Below are 20322 nucleotides of genomic sequence, written 5' to 3' on the forward strand. Positions count from 1 at the left end.
TATTGTCAAGGCAGAAATGTATTTCTGAAAGCAAATTTCCATGCCTAGTTCTTACTAAGCACAAGCTCAGATCTCTATTCTGCCAAGGCCTATAAATTGCAAAGTTGTGTGCAAGGGAAAAGGGGGTCTTGGGAGGTCACCCCATGGAACTTACCAAGCACTAGTCCATCTCTTGGAAACTCCCATCTTGAGTCATAAGGCAGCTGCATCGGGTCCACATAAATATATTCATGTCCATCCGGGCTGATTGATTCAATGACCCTCCAGCGAATTTCATACCTCGGTTTCTATAAATGACCAGGACAGGTAACTGGTGAATTACCAAAGTCCCAGTGCATCAGAGCTTCACTGAAGCAGCACAGTGACTGGACATAGTAGAGTCCAACAACGTTCACTCCACATGTAATTGCTGAGCTCCTTCTCTGTGCCAAGCACTGAACTAGGTTGCTATTCTTGTTCTCATTGGCTTCAAAGATCTTTAGTTTTATGAGAAAATATCTACCTGTTTCCAAATGACAACCAGGACAATGAGTGAGATGATCACAATCACCAACAGCACCAGGACTGCAGCAGCCACCGTGAGTTCAGAACGCAGGGCTAAGTGACAAGAGAAAGAGGCACAATGAAAAGTTTCCTGGCAGACATGCACAGGGGCAGCAAGGTAGTGTGGCTGTGTCTGAGCCAGGAATCTCTCACTGCTGGTGGGGAAGTGTGAGGGCTGCCTGGTTCATTTTAGGGATAGGCAGTACCATCTCTCAAACCATCTACACCCAGGAAACTACATCAACTCTTTCTTTATACAAGAAGGGGGCAAAATTCAATCAGGAGAACTCAGTATTTTCTCCAAAGTTGCTCCAACAGTAACCTTGTGGACAGAATTTGAATAGGATACATGCAATTGACAGCTACTATATGGGCAGACACCTCTACTTCATATGCTTTATTATAAAGCTTATTTTGTAAGTTGCATTTTGCTTATATTGCTTTTGGCTTCATCCATCTTTTAAGGAGCAATGAGACAGAAGATCCTTCTTCCCCACACTCCATCCACATACACAGACATTCAAAGTAGAGTCTGTAGCTATATTATTAGACAAGCAAAATGTTGAGGGGCCTCTGCAAAAATGCAGTTTTGGATCTGAATCTAAAACAAAGTCCCAGGTAGAGGTTGCAGTGAGCCAATATTGCGCCACTGTACTACAGCCTGGGCAACAGAGCAAGACTGTCTCAAAAAACAAAACAAAATAAAACAAAGTCCCACATGCCTTTAAGAGCATTCATAACTGAATTTCTGCCTTGGGACCTTCCTTTCTATATGACCCCTATCTGGGATTCAAAGATCCGCCTGGGGGAGATGCGGCTCAGCTGATGAGTTGTCCTGACTGTTGAGCAACTCACTGGGAGCCACCAGCTTCAGCTCTCGGTTCTCAGCTCCAAGGAGATTCTTAGCCAGGCATCGCACCGCAATGGTCTCCTCCACTTTGGTGAAAGTCACACGGCCCTCCACGGTACTCCTGTCTCGGGGGTGGACCTCCGTGATGATGTTTGAGACATTGTTGGCCAAAATCGTCCAGGAAGTTTCATTATTACATCTAGAGAGAAAAAGGGCCTAAGTATAGGGCCAATTCCTGAGAGTCATGGCAATGAGTGGAGCCACGGGAACACTCTAAGATGGCAAGGAGTTGGGACCTTGCCTATATTTCGGGGCAATACACACTGATTTATTTTACGTGCAGATGAACATTAAAACTTGTCTGCATGTGCTGAAGAGGGAATAACTCACACATGAACAACTGAAAGCTACGTGTTTACATAGCAGGCAGAGATAAACAAGTTTAATAAAATATGACTACTATTCCCCAATCTTGAACCTATGAGCAAACTGAACAGTTCAAGTTCAACCATATTTCATGATCTCAATCTCCCACCCCTTCAGAAAGGCCTGGAGCCCTCCCTTCTCAACACCCACACTGGGAAGAGACCCTAAGGTGTCGCTAGGATTGCGATGATCCTCAGATTGAGTTATAAGACCTAGATTCCTGCTCCACACTGGAATCTACTAGAAACTCCAGTCAACATCCAAGTCTGTCCTTAGCCCTGGGAGAAGTTAAGATGAGGAGTCTCTGTCTAGAGGAAGAAACAACTGAGGCTTCTGAACACAACCAGTTACCATGGATGAAGTGTAAACACACTGCTCATGTGCCCATTTAAGAAGGCTGAGGACTGGGCGGAGGGAGGAGGGAATGGCGAATTAACCCACCAAACAGCAGGTGGGCAGATACGGGACTAAGCAGTCACATTTATGTTTACATGCAGTCCGACTACCAAACAAAGTTCACCAAATAAGATATGTGAGCCAGGGTAGTAAAAATCTTCTTAGATCAGTGGTTTTTAAAATTCACTCTTTTTTTTAGATTGGAGACATTTTGAAGGTCTAATGAGAGCCCTGGACCTTCTTCTCACAGCTATTCGTGACAAAAGATACATACTCTGAAGCTATCACACCCAAAACCCTATCTTATAGTCAATAAGTAAAATGTATTTGACATCATTTGTGTCAAGGGAGAAAGATTCTGACCACGAAAGAAGAAGACACATCTGTTTTCCATACTTCTTAATATCCTTGCATATCATCCACTCAATATCAGGAAGCGGCGTGCCTTCAGCTGTGCATCTCACCATCTGTCCCCCAGTTGAGCCATGGTGATCATCGACCAAGTCCAGAATTGATGAAGGAACTGCAAGAGGCAGAAAGAAGTCAGAATGGAATAGTTCATGTCCCAGAACATATGGGACTACAAGTTGGAATATGAGTTCACAACTCATTCATGTGGCATTCAAACCACTCCAGAGGGGCTGAAACCAGTTGTACAATTAACACTCCAGTTTAGACAGACCCACGTGGTTAGCAGCATTTTCACAGTTTTGGTGTTTTGAGATTTATCCCTGTGATGGTTTTAACTTGCAGTGAAGAAAGTGAAAAGTCCATGGTTGTGATGCCCCACACGTGTAGCCCCAGCTACTTGGAAGGCTGAGGTGGAAGAGAATCACTTGAGCCCAGGAGTTTGAGGCAAGCCTGGGCAACATGGTGAGAAGAAAAATGGGAAGAGAACGGAAGGGAAGGGAAGGGGTGGGGAGGGGAGGGGAGGGGAGGGGGAAGGAAGGAAGGAAGGAGAGAAAGGAAAAGAAAAGAGAGAGTGAGGGAAGAGGGAAGGAAGGAGAGAAAGGAAAAAAAGAGAGTGGGGGAGGAAGGAAGGAAGGAAGGGAAAAGAAGAGAGTGAGGGAGGAAGGAAGGAAAGAAGGAAGGAAGGAAGGAGAGAAAGGAAAAGAGAGGGAGGAAGAAAGGAAGGAAGGAAGGAAAAAAGAAAGGAAAGGAAAAGAGAACAAGGGAGGGAGGGAGGAAGGAAGGAAGGAGAGAAAGGAAAAGAGAGAGTGAGGAAGAGGGAAGGAAGGATAGAAAGGAAAGGAAAAGAGAGAACAAGGGAGGGAGAGAAGGAAGGAAGGAAGTGAGGGAGGGAGGGAAAGAGAGAGAGAAAGTCCCTTGGTTATTTGGCTTGAAAGGCAAGGAGGTTCTTAAAATTATATTATAGCTTAGGATTCAACTAATGGATTCAGCTAAAGTATAATCTAAAGCACCATTTACCAAAATGCATCTGTGGTATGTTATTAGGTTTTAAAAATTCTTTTCTAAATCTGTGGTCAAATAAATTAGATATATGGTGATGCTTGTATCACAGGTTTTACTGTGAGGATCACATGAGCACACTTCAGACAGCACCTGGCACATGGCTGGGACTCCGGATAGGTGCTGAGCCCGAATGTAAACAGACTTGGGCACTCCATTCTGGTAAAGACCACTGTACAATGTCTACAACGAAAACTTGTAGCAAAACTCTCCAGAACAATCTAAGGTCATCTGGACCAAAAAGTATCACTTACTTCTTCTCAGATTGAGAAGCAGGTGCTAAGCAAGGTGGTGCAGGCCAGGTGCAGTGGCTAACACCTGTAATCCCAGTACTTTGAGAGGCCAAAGTGGGAAGATAGCTTGAACCCGGGAGACCAGCCTGGGCAACATGGCAAGACTCCATCTCTACAAAAATAAAGAAAGCTAGTGGAGCCTAGGGATTCCTCGCCTACTCTAGAGTAACCCAGAACCTCCCAGAAATACCTGAATTCATGAGTCCAGCAGAGGTATCCCCGATATGTGACATCTGCAGACACTGCTTCTCCTCTAAGTATTGCTTTTCTTCCATAAACTGGGAGAAAAGTGCCAGGCTTTCCTTGGAAGACACTCATCTACAGAGCTAGCATTATCTTTATACTCCCTTTACATACCTTGAGTTAACAGTTCAAAAGTATAGCTCTTCACAGCATCTTCATTTTGAGCTACAATTGTATAATGGCCACTGTCTTCTTCCTTAGCACGGATCAGCTTTAATTTGCTTTGATACCTTTTAAAAAAAGGATTTTGTTTCAACAAGCAGCAGCTAAGTAAGTTCCAATTGTTTAAACAATTGTACTCTTCAATTTGTTTTATTTTTACTGTAAAAAGTAAAGTCATCTTTTTTTTCTTGTCCATATCATCTCTTCTGGAATTCTCAATACACAGTGCACACACTGAAGGTCTGGATCATACACACAATTCTTACAAGAGAAAACCAGACATTCAGAGATGAGCAATGGCCATCTCCAAGACCTATCAGTTCATCCAGGGCCTGACTTCTGAATGAATAAACACAGCCTATCAGCTTTTCTTAAAAAAATAAATAAATAAAAACCTTTGATTTTTACCTTTTTTAAAAAATACTTGCTTCTCCTAAATATTCATCATTTAGGTGGTTCAGCCAAAAAATGGAATATCATTGGAGGATAAAATGAGGACACTTTCTACATATTGGTATGTAGTGGTCCGCAGGATATGACATTCCTACTTGCTTGTATTTTGCTTAAAGAAACTCTGGAAGGTTTCATAAGAACCTAATGAAACTAATAAAGATGTTTCCCTGTGGGGAGGAGGGGAGAACTGGGCAGTTGGGGACAGGAGTACAGTGAGGCTTCTTACAATGCATTCTCTTTTTCTTTGATTATTTTTCAAGCATGGGATTCTATCACCTATTAAAAAAAAGTTATAGGCTGGGTATGATGACTCACACCTGTAATCCCAGCACTTTGGGAGGCCAAGGTGGGTGAATCACTTGAGGTCAGGAGTTCAAGACCAGCCTGACCAACATGGCGAAACCCCCATCTCTACTAAAAATACAAAAAAAAAATTAGCCAGGCATGGTGGCACACGCCTGTAATCCCAGCTACTCAGGAGGCTGAGGCTGAAGAATCGCTTGAACCCAGGAGGCAGAGGTTGCAGTGAGCCGTGATTGTACCGCTGCACTCCAGCCTGGGTGACAGAGCAAGACTCCATCTCAAAAAAAAAAAAAAAAAGTTAGAAAAAATATGCCTCTTCAAACTTTATTAAAGAGAAGCTTCCCCAAAAATATTTTACATGGATTATAAATGACATCTGGTTGTGGGTGTGTGTGTGTGTGTGTGCATGTATGTGTGTAAATATAGTATGTGCCCATTTGATTGTCCTTTATAAATCATCACAGTGTGAAAAAGCAACTGGAATGGAGAAGAAAAGCACTGGTCATGGAGTAAGAAGAACTCGGGCATTATTAGAATTCTCCATGCCTCAGTTTCCTTGTGTGTAAAACGTGATAATTGTACACATAGCACAGAGTCATTGTGAGAGTTAATTAAAGGAGACTGTATGTGTGAAAGCATTTCATAGGCTCCAAAACACTTTGCAAATGCTGGGGCACTCAGACCTACGAAGAGAGCAGGCTGGACCATACTGGGTGTGCTCCAGGACTGGATTTCCTTAGAGAGTCCCCTGGGGCGCACTGGGATGCTGATTACCAAATTATCCTCTGCTGTTTGTTGTCTACACTTCTTCGGCCAAGAAAACCAGTGAGTCCACTAGTTTTAAGCTCCAGGAAGCCAGATCCCCCATCTACCATGTTCATCTTTGTATTCACTGGCTCATAACAGGAACTAAAAAATACACGTTGAAGGATCCTTGAATCACTAAAAGGAAAAGGCAGCTTTCCAGAACCACTCAGTTGGCGAGCCTGTCCTGTCATTGCTATGGATTATGGCTTGCAGTCAGTGCTCACACACGTGTTGGAGGTGTTAGCTGTACCAGGGTTACCCTATTCCTCTCTGGCTGCACAGCCTCATGGAAGTTCCTCGTGGAAAGCTGCCCTCCTTGTTGTACACCTTCATTTTGTGTCAACAGAAAGCCTTCCAGATTCAGTATCCCACTTCATTTTTCCTTTACTATTCTATCTATAGAGGTTGTAAAATTCCATTTTCTCAGACACTGCTTCTCAATTACACGTGGAATTTAGTTCAGAAAGAAGAAAGCAAATCCTGAGGCAAACTGAACTGATGAGAAAGGCTCTGTTCTTCCTCCTCCTGAAGGCTTGAAATACAGGACTGACTTTGTCTTTCTGAGATGATTTCTGACAAAAGTATAGGGCTGGTTAGCTGGGTGCTGCGAGATGTACCTTCTGACTCTTGGGTTCTAATCACAGCTTAAAACTTCAAGAGGCCTCGTGATATCATCTGATCCAATTCCTTGCCTTGAAGGACATAAGGTATTGTTTATCCTACATTGTAGATGAGGAAACTGTGGCTGAGGAGTGACTCACTCAAAACTCCACCACTAGTTAAGAGATGAGAGCAATCTACCATTCTCATTAAAAGGTAGAGATCCAAGCAACTCACTGCACGTCTCTCTCCTGATTAAAGTTAGCCAGGCTCTACTCTTCTTTCCTGTGGAGTCCTCAATGGGTCCAGATTAAGCCTATGATGTTAACTTTCACGTAAGGTGATGTGATAACTGCCTCATGGGTGTAATCACCATACATGTCTACTTGCAATATGGATGATGAACATCAGGGAATATATTCAATCTATTCAATCCTGGTGAGTCCAATTTTACTTCCTTTCTTCCACCCTAGCTGAATCCAGTGACCTGTCTTTCCCCAGGGGCCAGAGCTTTTAGTTCTTTCTTCTCATCTTCTCATTAAATACTTACTAGCATACTAATACCACATTGCAATGTTATCATTGAAGGGATGTGATTTCAAGCATCTCTTAACTCAGATTGTTACATTTTCTAGACTGACTTTGGGTCTGGGTTGTAAGACACACACAAACCTCAGTCCGCCTCTGATGCACACTAAAAAAAGGCATACTTGGGCAGAGAGTTTCTTTACCTTATTTCCTGAATCTTTTCCACATCAGTGGTGATCTCAGTGAGATTTTCAATCAGAGTCAGATTGTTTTTCAGCCAGGATATCCTGGGAGGTGGGTAGGCCCGCACCTCTACAACAAAATGTTTGACTTCATGCAGGTTGACAGCTTCCAACTGGCTGAAGGTGGGTTTGATTTCAATGAACCCTTTCTCTGCACAGGGAAGAGTTTCCATTAAATAATGATTACCACATATGGATCCCGAGCAGCATGGACAACTGACATTTTAGAAAGCGGAATGTACCATGGACAGAAATAGTGACTTTCTTCATTTCTTTGACCTCCCTGGTAGCCTGGCGGGCAGCACATTCGTAATCTCCACTGTCTTTCACCGTGGCCTCGGGGACCGTCAAAGTGTACACCAATTTGATGGATGGGACTTTGATTTCTTCCAGCATTGTGATGCCTTTGCCTTTCTACAGCAAAAGGGGAAGAAAACCGACTTTTAAAAAGCTCGCTCCTAGGAGTGAACTCTAAGGTAAACTATGGACTCTGGGTGATATGGATGTGTCAATGGAGGTTTATCAGTTATAACAAACGGATGATAGCGATGTTGACAAGGCGGGAGGCTATGCATGTGTGGGTGTAGGAAACACATGGGAAATCTCTGTACCTCTCAATTTTTCTGTAAACCTAAAACTGCTCTAAAAGATAAAACCTAAAGAAAAAAAGCTAGCTGCTTAGAAAATCATGAGATTTTTTATTTTGTTTTTAATTTTTTTAGAGACAGAATCTTGCTCTGCTGCCCAGGCTGGAGTGCAGTGGCACAATCATGGCTCACTGCAGCCCCAACCTCCTGGGTTCAAGCGATCCTCCCACCTCAGTCTCCTGAGTAGCTGGGGCTACAGGCTCATGCTACCACACCTGGCTAATTTTTAAAAATTTTTTGCAGAGACAGAGTCTCGATACACTGCCCAGGCTGATCTCAAACTCCTGGCCTCAAGTGACTCTCCTGCCTCAGCCTCCCAAAGTACTGGGATTACAGGCATGAGCCACCACACCCAGCCCATTTTTTAAAAGGACAGTTAATGACACATATAAGGTGTTTGTGCTATACTGCTGAAGGATAAAGAATGTAATAAATTACCGTTTAAAGAATAACACCTATTAATTATTCAAAGTTTATCTATGGATAAGAAATACTAAAGAGCTTTATCTCAGTCAAGCTCAGAGGCTCACATGTGTAATCCCAACACTTTGAAAGGCCAAGGTGGGGGGATCACTTAAGCCCAGGAGCTCGAGACCAGCCTGGGCAATGTAGTGAGACCCTCATCTCTACAACAAAAAAAGAAAAAAGAAAAAGAAATACAAATGAAAAATAAAAGCTTTATCTCCCTAAAATATAAACAGTGATGCTCTGGGAAGTAGCCTTTCCTTTGTCTCTCCATATTTTACAAAGTTTCTGCAATAAACCTGCATTACTATTATAATCAGAAAAAACATACTGTATGAAACAATACTTTGATTATATATTTGTAAGCCAAATAGCATGTACTTTGGTTTGGAAAAAAACATTGCTGTCTCCAATAAATAAAAAGCAGTGTTTATGTGTTAAGGATTAAAGCCAATCAAATATGAACAGAAGAACCAAATCACTTCATATTTCAGGGAAGATGTACATTTGTTGGACTGTAAATGTCCCTTCACTGTGTGAAGTTTGTGAGGCAATAGTGAAAATGCCCAACTTCCAGTCAGATGCCCCAGGACAAATGAAAAGCAGCGGCAAATGCATGGGAGAGAGAAACGGATAAAAGGAAGGAGATCAATGGATAGAAGGACAGAAAGCTGTCAAATGCCTAAAAGAACAGGGAGCAGAAATTTACAAGTCAGGAGTGGAGGGAAGAAATATATATATATCTCGTTTTTGTTCTCCATAAGAATATTAGTCATTCCTGCATTTGGGCATGCATAGCCTCTTACACATGGCTGTCTTACACACTTAGTGACAATACATTAGAATGACTGAGACTCTGTGTAAATCTCCAGTGACCAAGAGGCAGCATGGTGGCTCCCCTTCCCCACTTCCATCTCCCCTCCTCCCTTCTTCCTGCAATACTGAACCAGCTTCTGGTACAGTGCTTGGGATTGAGCAAACTTCATTAAACCTTTGCTGAATGATTACATGATAACTGTTCACTGAAGGTGAGCCATGCAAAGGTCAGGCACATAAGAGGTGGAACAGGAAGACACATTGTCCTGGGTGCCAACAAGGCAGAAGAGGAAGGGGTGCGGGCAATCAACACTATCAGATGAATCAAACCTCAGGGCACAGAAGCCAAGACAATGAGAATCAATCACTGTCTCCGCAATAGTAAAATCCAGTGGTTTTTTTTGCTCTTCTAATTTTTTGGTTGATATCTTGTAGCCAAAGAACCTTCCTATTTCTGTCTGACTTCTGAAAAAGGAGGCTTACTGCACACTCTTTATGTATTCTGAAGGGCCTGGTCCAGGAACTATCATTTGAAACTCTCCCGTTGATCAAGGAGTCCTAAAGGCCATTTAATCAAATGTGTTCATCACAGAGGTGGGAAGCTAAGGTCTAGAGAAACTCAGTGATGTGCCCATCAGTGACAGACCAAGCTCAAATGCAGGTCTTCTGAGCCCTGCTGTTCTGCTCCAAGCCATTGCACGTTTTGAGGGTACCTACCACTTCTCCAGGGTAAGTCCATTGAAGGTCAACCACCTCATTGTTAAAAACAGCACAGGTGACCACAATCGTTTCCCCTGACTTATACACGGTTTTAAGAGCTTCCATTTCTAGATCCAGCTCTGATGTTGCTATAAAAAAGAACAAATACAAGGGCCTAAAAATCCACAGGACAGCCAGGATCTTAAAAAGTTTGGGTGTTGTTTTTTTTTTTTTTAAGAAAACCCTGAAAAATAATTTGCAAACCAGTTTGATCAAGATAAAATTTGGAAAATCTCACAAGGCTTGATTGTGAAATGGTGTACAACAATTAGGCATAAGTTATAATACAGAATTACAAAATAATAACAATAAAAATAAATTCCAATCAAATAGAACACCGCATTCCTCAGCAGTGGGTTAGTTATGGTTATACTCGTCTGCGATCTCCTTGACTAATAAATTTATTCATTTAATCAACCAACCTTTGCTGATCCACACTGCTCTAGACACTTTGTTTCTATCCAATTGTTTCTTCTCTTCTCTTCCACTCTGCTCCTCAGTTATTCTCAGTACTTTCCCAGAACCTAGCACGGTGCCTGGCACAAAATTAGCTGTGCTCTGATTTTAAAACAGTGTACTCTTGCTGCTACCCATTCCTCCACGTAGAATAGTGTTCAGGAAATATCTGTTGACCTCAGCATGTATTATACTTCCCCAAGCGTACTAACTGCGGACATCAAACGGTTGAAGTCTAAACTACTTTCTTCAAATCACTTTTCTTAAGTTACTGAAATTAATCTAGGCATCTAACCCCCTGGGTGTATGTTTGTTTTTAGGGCTGCCATAGTCAGGAATTTGAATGAAAGTAAGAGGCTTATGTAAGAAAAGAATTCCTTACGGTATTTTGAAGTCAACTGATGAAACATGAAATCTTGCATGGGTAATCAAGCTTTGGCCTTTAGTAATTTTAAGCTTATTATTATAGCCACAGACATTGTATTAGCTGGGGTCCTAAATCCCCAAATCAGAATTTAGGATCACCAGTGATGATGATTTAAAAAAAAAAAAAAAAAATCCTACATGCACCTGATGATTTTGCCTGTTACTCTTATTTAAAGAAGGAAGGAGATGATACAAGTACCTTTTAAAGCATAAACGTTAAATGGGATGGTCTGGAACTTCTTTCCTTTGACGGTGGCCTCACAGATATAGGGCCCTACAGTGAAGGTCCCATTAAAGCCCTGTCTGCTGTCGTAGGAGGCAGGTACCACTCCCTCACTGTTGTGTAAGGTTACAGGAGTCTCGGGATCAGTTGTGCGACAAGGTATGATGGCAGAATCATCATCCTCCACGATGACTAAATAATCCGTCATTCCTAGAGGTACAAAGGCTACATCTGGGTCTGTGGTTTAAAAAAGAATGAAGACTCTATCAGACATTAATTTCACCTTTACACATAAATCCAGAAAAACTATCCCACTGGCATTATTGATATTAGGTATGAAGTTCACCTTTACACATATATCCAGAAGAAGTGCCCCACTGGCATTAGTTATCATGACAGCCACAAAGTGATTTTTAAGTATGAATAATACCAAATTGCCTGTCTCCTGATGGATAATACTGATGATAAATATCAATACTGGACAGGAGTTGTGGCTCATGCCTGTAATCCCAGCACTTTGGGAAGCCAAGGTGGGAGGGTTGCTTGTGTTCAGGAGTTTGAGACCAGCCTGGGCAACATAGAGAGACCCTGTCTCTACAAATAAATAAATAAATACTAACCAGGAATCTAAATCAAAATTTAAACAACTAAAAACAAAAATGAACAATAAAATAATAGAGTCCAACTCTGTTTAAAACAGGAAAAAATATTTCTAGTTTTATTATGAAATGCTTTTAAAAACTCATCACCTATAGTCAGTATGATTGAAAAGTAGCACAGAAATCTGTTTATTAAAAAGTAATCCTTTGAGAAATACATAAAATTTAAAGAAGGAGAGGGAGAAGGAGGCTGAGAATTTCCTTTCCAAAAGAAAAACAGCTACTTAAGCTACGGTGGTAAGAAGTTCTAAGAGTCTCAAACATCAGCTGCAGAAAGGGCCCCTAAATCTCCATTATTGCGAATAAAAAGATCTCTGTCAGACAGCGATGCAGGGGCTACTTGGATGGCGTCTGTGCTGTAACAAGAAGAATTTTTGGACAATCTTACACGGATTAAAACTTCAGGGACTCGTGTGCCTTTAACACATTCACATTCCTACCATTCTCTTCACAGCAGGGGAAAATCCCTCCACACCTAGAGGATTTTCCTGAAGGAATCTAAGTGTGAATGAAGTTGGAGTGACATTCTAAATACCTTCCCTTTTCAAAACAAAGTTTTTTTGTTTTTTTTTAATTGTTAAGAAGGAAGGTTCATATGAATAAGAGTATCATGAAAGAAGTAAAGAGGGTCTAGATCCCTGGGGACACCTGTAGTTATAGCGGGTAGGAAGAGGAGACCATTAAAAACTGAAAAAGAAAAGGCAGAAAGGTAGGAAGACACACCTATGCCAAAACAGCAAGGATAGCAAGAATCGTAAACAGTTTATGTTTTGTTCTAAAACCAAGGATTCTAGCCATAGTCCTTTTTAATTTACCCAACTGCATACTGAAATTGCCATCACTTGTGCTCGACCCTTTTGTCCTTTTAATTAAAATGCAGGAGTAGGCCAGGCCCAGTGGCTCGTGCCTGTAATCCCAGAACTTTGGGAGGCTGAGGTGGGTGTGGATCACTTGAGCCCAGGAATTTGAGACCAGCCTGGGCAACACAGTGAAACCCCATCTCTACAAAAATAAAAATAAAAATTCGGGCACAGTGGCTCACACCTGTAATCCCAGCATTTTGGGAGGCTGAAGCAGGTAGATCACTTAAGGTCAGGAGTTCAAGACCAGCCTGGTCAATATGGTGAAACCCCTGTCTCAACTAATATAAAAATTAGCTGGGCATGGTGATGCATGCCTGTAATCCCAGCTACTGGGGAGGCTGAAGTGGGAGGATCACTTGAACCAGGGGAGTTGAGATTGCAGTAAGCTATGATGATCATGCCACTGCATTCCAGCCTGGGCAACAGAGTGAGACCCTGTTACCAAAAAATATATATATTTATATATGTATATATATAATATATATGTATGTATATATTATATATATACATATATTATATATGTGTATATATATTATATACATACATATATATTATATGTGTATATATATTATATACATATATGTTATATATAATATATTATATACATATATGTTATATATAATATATTATATATGTGTATATATACATATATAATATATATAATATATATGTACATATATATGTAACTTTTTTAAAAGGAAAAAGAAAATTCCTTCCAACTCTCCGAGAATAAATGTATCTTGATAGTGAATCTGAAAAATCGAGTGTTTATTTGGAAGATATTATAATGAACTATCAGCAACTCCAAGACAGGGCTTACCTATTAATTTTTGTGTACTCAACACTTAGCCCAGTGCTGGACACACTGTGAGTATGTGTGCAACTTGAATGAACTGAATAGAGATGAGTATATTTCAGATTGTTTATACAGTATCAATACAGGACATGTCATAACAAAGATGACCTTCCAAACTTAATACAGCTCTGAAATGCTAACAATGAATATTTTTTGATAATATTACAAATGATTTTTGTGTGTGTTCGCTTACATTTTTCAAACTTCCCGCAATAAATATTAATTATTTATATATATGTTTAAAACCTTAGTACATTTAACAGGAGAGACAGGAAGAGAAGAAGCTTGGTCTTGGGGACCCAGCCAACTCACCTGGCACATAGATGTAAATGTGCCTGCCTTCAAGCTCATTCTCTTCTGTCTGAGTGTGGTTGTAATAGCAAGTGTACAACCCTGTGTGGGCCGCCGAGGCACTGCTCACTTCCAAGACCGTCACAAAAAGGCCACTGTTGTTTTCTTCATTTCTGATTTCCACATTGGAGTTCTCTTCTTCAGACATGGGGTACTGCCAGCTCACTTCATTCTCCCCAAAGCATCTCAGAGAAAAGGATGAATTCAGCTGCACAACCTTTTCATTTTCATTTGGAAGGATAGAGGGTAATGAAAGCTGGCAGAGGATTAGGCTCATCCCTGCAAAAGGAAGCACGCTCTGAATAGGATGCAGTCAGAAAGGACAGTCTCATCCCGATAACTGAGAGAAGCAACAGTAGCAGCTTAGATCAACAATGACCATTTCTACACAAAAATCCGTTAGCCTGGATGCCCATGAAAGCTCCCCCATTATAACAGCCACTGCATCTGCTGAAAGCAGCAAATGTTCCAAATAGCTCCACCAAGCCCCACTAGATTCACCCCTCCAAACACTCAAAGAGACAGAGGATGTCTGATTCCAATTCCATATCTCAGACTCTTATGTGTAACCATAAAATATCCCAAGATGGCACGGGCTCAAGCACATATGGGTTCTTTATGGTTCACAGTTACTGCAAAGGTTTCCTTTAGTTAAAATGAGATGAGGCTGGGGTGCAGAGGCTCATGTCTATAATCCCAGCACTTTGTGAGGTGGAAGTGGGAGGATCGCTTGAGCTCAGGAGTTCGAGACCAGCCTGGGCAACGTAGTGAGACCTGGTCTCCACAAAAAATAAAAAAATAAAAAAATTAGCCAGGTGTGCTGGTGTACACCTGTAGTCCTAGCTACTCCGGAGGCTGAGGTGGGAGGATCACTGAAGCCCAGGAGATTGAGGCTGCAGTGAGCCTCTGCATTCCAGACTGGGCAATAAAGCAAGAGACCCTGTCTCAAAAAAAAAAAACCCACATGGAATGAGAATGGAGGCAAGGACATGGACTGAACAAAACACAAAGCACATCTGTGCTCAATAATTCCACATCTTCCATTTCTTATAGCCCTCGGGCATGCCATCTCTCCCTCATGACTTCCAGGGCCAAAGCAGGATGATGTGGATTTATTTATTTGTTTATTTATGTATTTATTTTTATGAGATGGAGTCTTGCTCTGTCACCCAGGGTGGAGTGCAGTGGTGCCAGATGATATGGATTTTAATTCACAATTGGTAAGTAAAACCCAAGAGTGAAAACTCTAAGTTCATCTTTGAAGCTCAAATTTCAGTCTCGCTTATTTAGACTGAAATTGCACTTATTCCTTTTGAAACAGAGTAAGTGCAGTGCAGCAAAGGAACTGAAGGTTTGTGGTCATTCTGGATAACGTCCTGTAGTTTTCTATTTCTTTTCACTCTTTTGGACTGTGTAAGCAGAGTACAGATAATAAACCCATGGAGCACAGAACTTAGAAAACAAGAAACCTAAGACTGACAGAAGAGATATTATGACTTAATTATTAATTAATGATTTGTAATCTCCCTTGGAACCTGGTGTGAGACTCCCACCCAACTTCAATATATGACCACTATAATTCCTAAAGCTTGTTAAGATAGGATTTGTAAGTACATCTGGATCACCTATTACTCTGTAGATGGGGTATACTTAGTGGAGCTTAGAACTGTTGAATCTCTGGTCTTGCTCAATTCTACCATATCCAAATAGGTAAGACAAAGACACTAACGGGCTGAGCTAACTCCTCAGAATAGAAGAGCACTGGTTTCATGGCGAACATCTGCAGTGCATAAATATCTGGAGGAAAACTAAGACAGTCCAATACACACTTCAACAAATTACCCCAATGATCCTTTTGGTGGGAAAGTTTTTAAGATTTTTCAAGAGCCAAACATTCATCTATCAATTTGATTCCTAGAGAAGATAAAGTTGACTCTGAGATTTGGAAGCAATGTAAGCATCTTTCATCAAGAGAGTTATGATTTAAGACAAGTATGATTTCTTGGGCAAGAATTTTCTATTATTTATTTCCTTTGAACATTTTTTTAAAATGAGGTCTTGCTATGTTTCTGGAGTGTGGTGGCTAGTCACAGGCATAATCACAGTGCACTGCAACCTTGAACTCCTGGCCTTAAGGTATCCTCCCACCTCAGCTGCTCAAGGAGCTGGGACGACAGATGTGCCACCTCCCACAGCTGACCATTCCTGAATTTATCTAATCCAGCTCTAATAGAAGCCTTGTCCTAGGAAAAGGAAGAGAGTAGTAAGTAAATTTAGACATTATTACTAACAACATTTCAATGCCAACATTATATATGTACTAAAACTGCCACTGGAGAGCATTCCTTTTGAAATGGAGTAAGTGCAATACAGCAAAGGGAACTGAAGGTTTGTGGTCATTCTGGATAATGTACTATAGTTTTCTATTTCTTTTCACTCTTTTGGACTGTGTATGCAGAGTACTGGTAATAAACCCATGCAGCACAAAGCTTAGAAAACGAGACACCCAAACAAGGAACTCAGAGAGGACTGGGCTCCGTACCTGTGAGAAGACAGCCTAAGACCAGGAACGCCGGATGGGAAGTCCCCATAGCTCTGGGAAACTAGAAAAGTCAAAAGTCAACAGAAAGAGCATTAGCAAATAGAAACAACCCTGGAGCCTAGTTCTCTTTGTGTTTTGCACAATAGAAAATATTAACAGCATCATTTTAGTCAAACATGTCCCAGGTTAAAATTTAAGGTTCAAACAGTAAGACGCCTGAAAGATGAAAGAATCAATGGGGCCCCAAGATCATGACGGGAGCTGCCTGAAGCCAAAACCTTCCGTGATTGCATGCAGTTTTCAATGGTCCTTTAAACCATTTATATTAAGAATTCAAACAACAAAGAAATAAATATATATATATATTTTTTTTCTCAGCTTCCAAACTAGAGCTGATTTTCACGTTTCAATTAATAAAGAGGTCACACCCTCTACAACTTTTAGAAAAGTTGCTTGGGTTGGAGTAAATACCTTAATATTTAAGTGCCATTTTGACCTAGAATTTCTGAAACTTCCAACAATGGATGTCATTTACAGGAGGAACTTTGTGATACTGAGGCACATACCAGGCTCAGACCTGGGCACCCAGCCAGGGTTCTTGCAGGAACCCTTGGAGAACCTGCTGGATCCCAAGCCAGGCTAAACAGGGCATGGAAAACCAGGTACAGGCATGAAAGGAGGAGCAATAGAGAAAGTGAAGAAGGGAGAGAAAGTGGGAGAGATAAGTGCAACTAAATTCCTGTGCAGGGAGTAGGAGGGATGCAGTAGACTAGGATAAAATTAGAAGGAGGCTGATCATTCATTTTCATGTTAAAGTAAAAGCACCCGTGCAAACCAAGTTCAAGAACTTTCTAATTTTCTACAGCCAAATCTGGGAATGACGAAGTAGAGAAAAAGATGGAAATTGAGTGAGACACAAATAAGGCAAAAAATGGGCAAAAAGAAAGGAGGGAAGGGAAAAGAAAATTAAAAGAGAGAAAGAAATTAAAAGGGGGCCCCTGTTGCACTTGGGGTAAAACCACTGAAGGGACTATTCTGGCAAACTGCGAAAAGACCTCTCTTCTTTTTCTCTTCCCCATTCACTTTATTTTATCTCCCCCCTCATTTCTCCCTTGAAGTCACTGATAGCGGTCACTGGTGAAGTCAGTGAGAAGGAACTGTGAATGAACTTGTAGGCACTAGGGCCAGTAAGTACCCAGGTATTGACTCAAGAAGCCACGCTGAGGGGCCTGGGCAGAGCCCCCAGTTTTAACATAACCCCCCAAAAATCACCACATTAGTCTTGGCCTGGGATGCACTGGATCCCTAAGTTGCTCCTAATGTCACAGGGTGAATCCCAAAATTGGAGATCACCATGGGAGGCCACATGGGTTCTTGGCTTTACCCAGGAAGAAATTCAAGCAAATTTATCAAGAAAGTAAAGGAATTAAAAAGGGTGGCTACTCCATAGGCAGAACAGGCACACTGCTTAACTGAGTATACTTATGGTTATTTCTTGATTATATGCTAAACAAAGGGTGCATTATTCATGATTTTCCCAGAAACAGGGAGGAAATTCCCAGAACTGAAGTTTCCTTCCTTATTCCACCATATAGGGTAACTTCCTGTCATTAATACAACATTTGCAAACTGTCATGGTACTGGTGGTATCTTTTAGCATGCTAATGCATTATAATTTAGCATATAATGGGTAGTAAGGATGACGAGAGGTCACTTTCATCACCATCTTGGTTTTGGTGGGTTTGGGCTTCCTTCTTCATTGCATCCTGGGTTTTTGGGGTTTTTAAATTTATTTATGAAACAGGGTCTTGCACTGTTGCCCAGGCTGGAGTGTACTAGCACAATCATAGTTCACTGTATCCTTGAACTCCTGGGCTCAAGCAATCCTCGCACCTGAGCTGACCCCCATGCCCAGTCCAAGAGCTGGGACTACAGGCCTGCACCACCACACTCAGCTCATTTTTAAAAAATTATTTGTAGAGATGAGGTCTCACTATGTTGTCCAGGCTAGTCTTGAACTCCTAGGCTTAAGCAATCCTCCTGCCTTGGCCTCCCAAAGTGCTGGGATTACAGGCATAAGCCACCACACCTGGCCCGCATCCTGGGGTCTTTATCACCTGTGTCTTGTGAAACCACCACACCCAGCTCATATTTAAAAAATTATTTGTAAGGAGAATCGCTTGAACCAGGGAGGAAGAGGCTGCAGTGAGCCGAAATCGTGCCATTGCACTCCAATCTGGGTGACAAACTGAGACTCCATCTCAAAAAAAAAAAAACAAAAATTATTTGTAGAGGCTGGGCACGGTGGCTAATGCCTGTAATCCCAGCACTTTGGGAGGCCAAGGCGGGTGGATCACCTGAGGTCAGGAGTTCAAGACCAGCCTGGCCAACACGGTGAAACTCCATCTCTACTAAAAATACAAAAAAATTAGCCGGGCGTGGTGGTGTGCCCCTGTAATTCCAGCTACTCGGGAGGCTGAGACAGGAGAATCGCTTGAACCCACGAGGTAGAGGTTGCAGTGAGCCAAGATCGTGCCACTGCACTCCAGCCTGGGTGACAGAGCAAGACTCCATCACAAAAAATAAAATAAAATAAAATAAATATTATTTGTAGAGATGAGGTCTCACTATGTTGCCCAAGCTGGTCTTGAACTCCTAGGATTAAGCAATCCTCCTGCTTTGGCCTCCCAAAGTACTGGGATTACAGGCATAAGGCACCACACCCAGCCTGCATCCTGGGGTCTTTATGACCTATATCTTGTGAAACCATTCCTACCCAACTCCTATCCATCCTGTGACTACAAATGCCTAACCTCCTGGGAATGCAGCCCAGCAGGCCTCATCCTCCTCTTACCTAGCCCATATTCAAGATGAAGTCACTCTGGTTTGACCTCTTCTGATGCTAACTCATGCAACGGAGTGGGCCTAATAGGACTCAATTTGTTCCATCACTGACTTTGGAAGCTAAAATACATATACATAATTACTGAACAAACTGTTTGTTGTTGTTGTTGTTGTTGTTGTTTTAAAAAAAAAAAAAAAAAGGAGGGAAGGGCGCAGTGGCTCACGCCTGTAATCCCAGCACTTTGGGAGGCTGAGGTAGGCAGATCATGAGGTCAGAAGATCGAGACCATCCTGGCTAACACGGTGAAACCTTATCTCTACTAAAAATACAAAAAATTAGCCAGGCGTGGTGGCGGGCACCTGTAGTCCCCGCTACTCGGGAGGCTGAGGCAGGAGAATGGTGTGAACCCAGGAGGCGGAAGTTGCAGTGAGCCGAGATCATGCCACTGCACTCCAGCCTGGGCGACAGAGCAAGACTCCGTCTCAAAAAAAAAAAAAAAAAAAGAAAGAAAGGGGAGAAATTCAGTGTTTTCATGTATTCCTGTATTTAGCCTGATTTGGGTTTGGGTTGGTTAGACAGGATCCAGTAGATAATAGCCTAATTTAGTGGTGTCTGATCATGTATTTTGCTCTAAGGTGGCCTACATTGCAGGAATCAGAATTCTGCTTTATTGAATGCCACCAGGAAAATGGGAGAGGAAGAAAACACAGAGTGAAAGGTAGCAAGCTTCTAATGGGAAAGGAGCATGGAGTAGATAGAACAAAAAGAAATCATTATTTACTAAGCCAAAGTTTGCATGTGCATGCTGTGTTTCTGAAGAATAACCCTGTGGTTACTTAGAGTTGATTTTAAGAAGGGGCAGTTGAGGCTCAGAGAGGTTTTGCAAATGACCCAAGATCACACAGCTGGTGTCAGAGCCAAAATTCTAATACAAGGCCTGTGTGATGCAAAAGCTGTGCCCTCTCCACTTCACCATATGGTCTCTCTCAAGGGAAGGTCAGTGTTTTAGCCATGTCACGCCCCCCGTGCCTGTCCCTCCCCCATAATTTCCTAGGGCAAATTACACACCCCTCCCTCCCATTTTCCTTCTCTGCTCCT

At 41.8% G+C, this 20322-nt stretch overlaps 1 protein-coding gene across 6 annotated transcripts in view; it reads right to left on the bottom strand.

Annotated features, from left to right (window-relative positions):
- Window positions 1-20322, bottom strand: part of PDGFRA (platelet derived growth factor receptor alpha) — a 63353-nt gene that overhangs the window by 23055 nt on the left and 19976 nt on the right. For all 6 annotated transcript variants that reach the window (XM_054486172.2, XM_054486173.2, XM_063663684.1 and 3 more), the window contains exons 2-12: window positions 16380-16440; window positions 13799-14116; window positions 11085-11345; window positions 9962-10092; window positions 7559-7730; window positions 7278-7467; window positions 4336-4451; window positions 2612-2738; window positions 1399-1592; window positions 503-597; window positions 155-287 (exon numbers count right to left, since the gene is read on the bottom strand). In XM_054486172.2, coding sequence (XP_054342147.2) covers window positions 155-287; window positions 503-597; window positions 1399-1592; window positions 2612-2738; window positions 4336-4451; window positions 7278-7467; window positions 7559-7730; window positions 9962-10092; window positions 11085-11345; window positions 13799-14116; window positions 16380-16428 — 1786 coding nt within the window. In that variant the 5' untranslated portion in view covers window positions 16429-16440. The remainder of the gene's footprint in view (window positions 1-154; window positions 288-502; window positions 598-1398; window positions 1593-2611; window positions 2739-4335; window positions 4452-7277; window positions 7468-7558; window positions 7731-9961; window positions 10093-11084; window positions 11346-13798; window positions 14117-16379; window positions 16441-20322) is intronic.

Source organism: Pongo pygmaeus, chromosome 3 (assembly GCF_028885625.2).
Source record: "Pongo pygmaeus isolate AG05252 chromosome 3, NHGRI_mPonPyg2-v2.0_pri, whole genome shotgun sequence".
Lineage (NCBI taxonomy): Eukaryota > Metazoa > Chordata > Mammalia > Primates > Hominidae > Pongo > Pongo pygmaeus.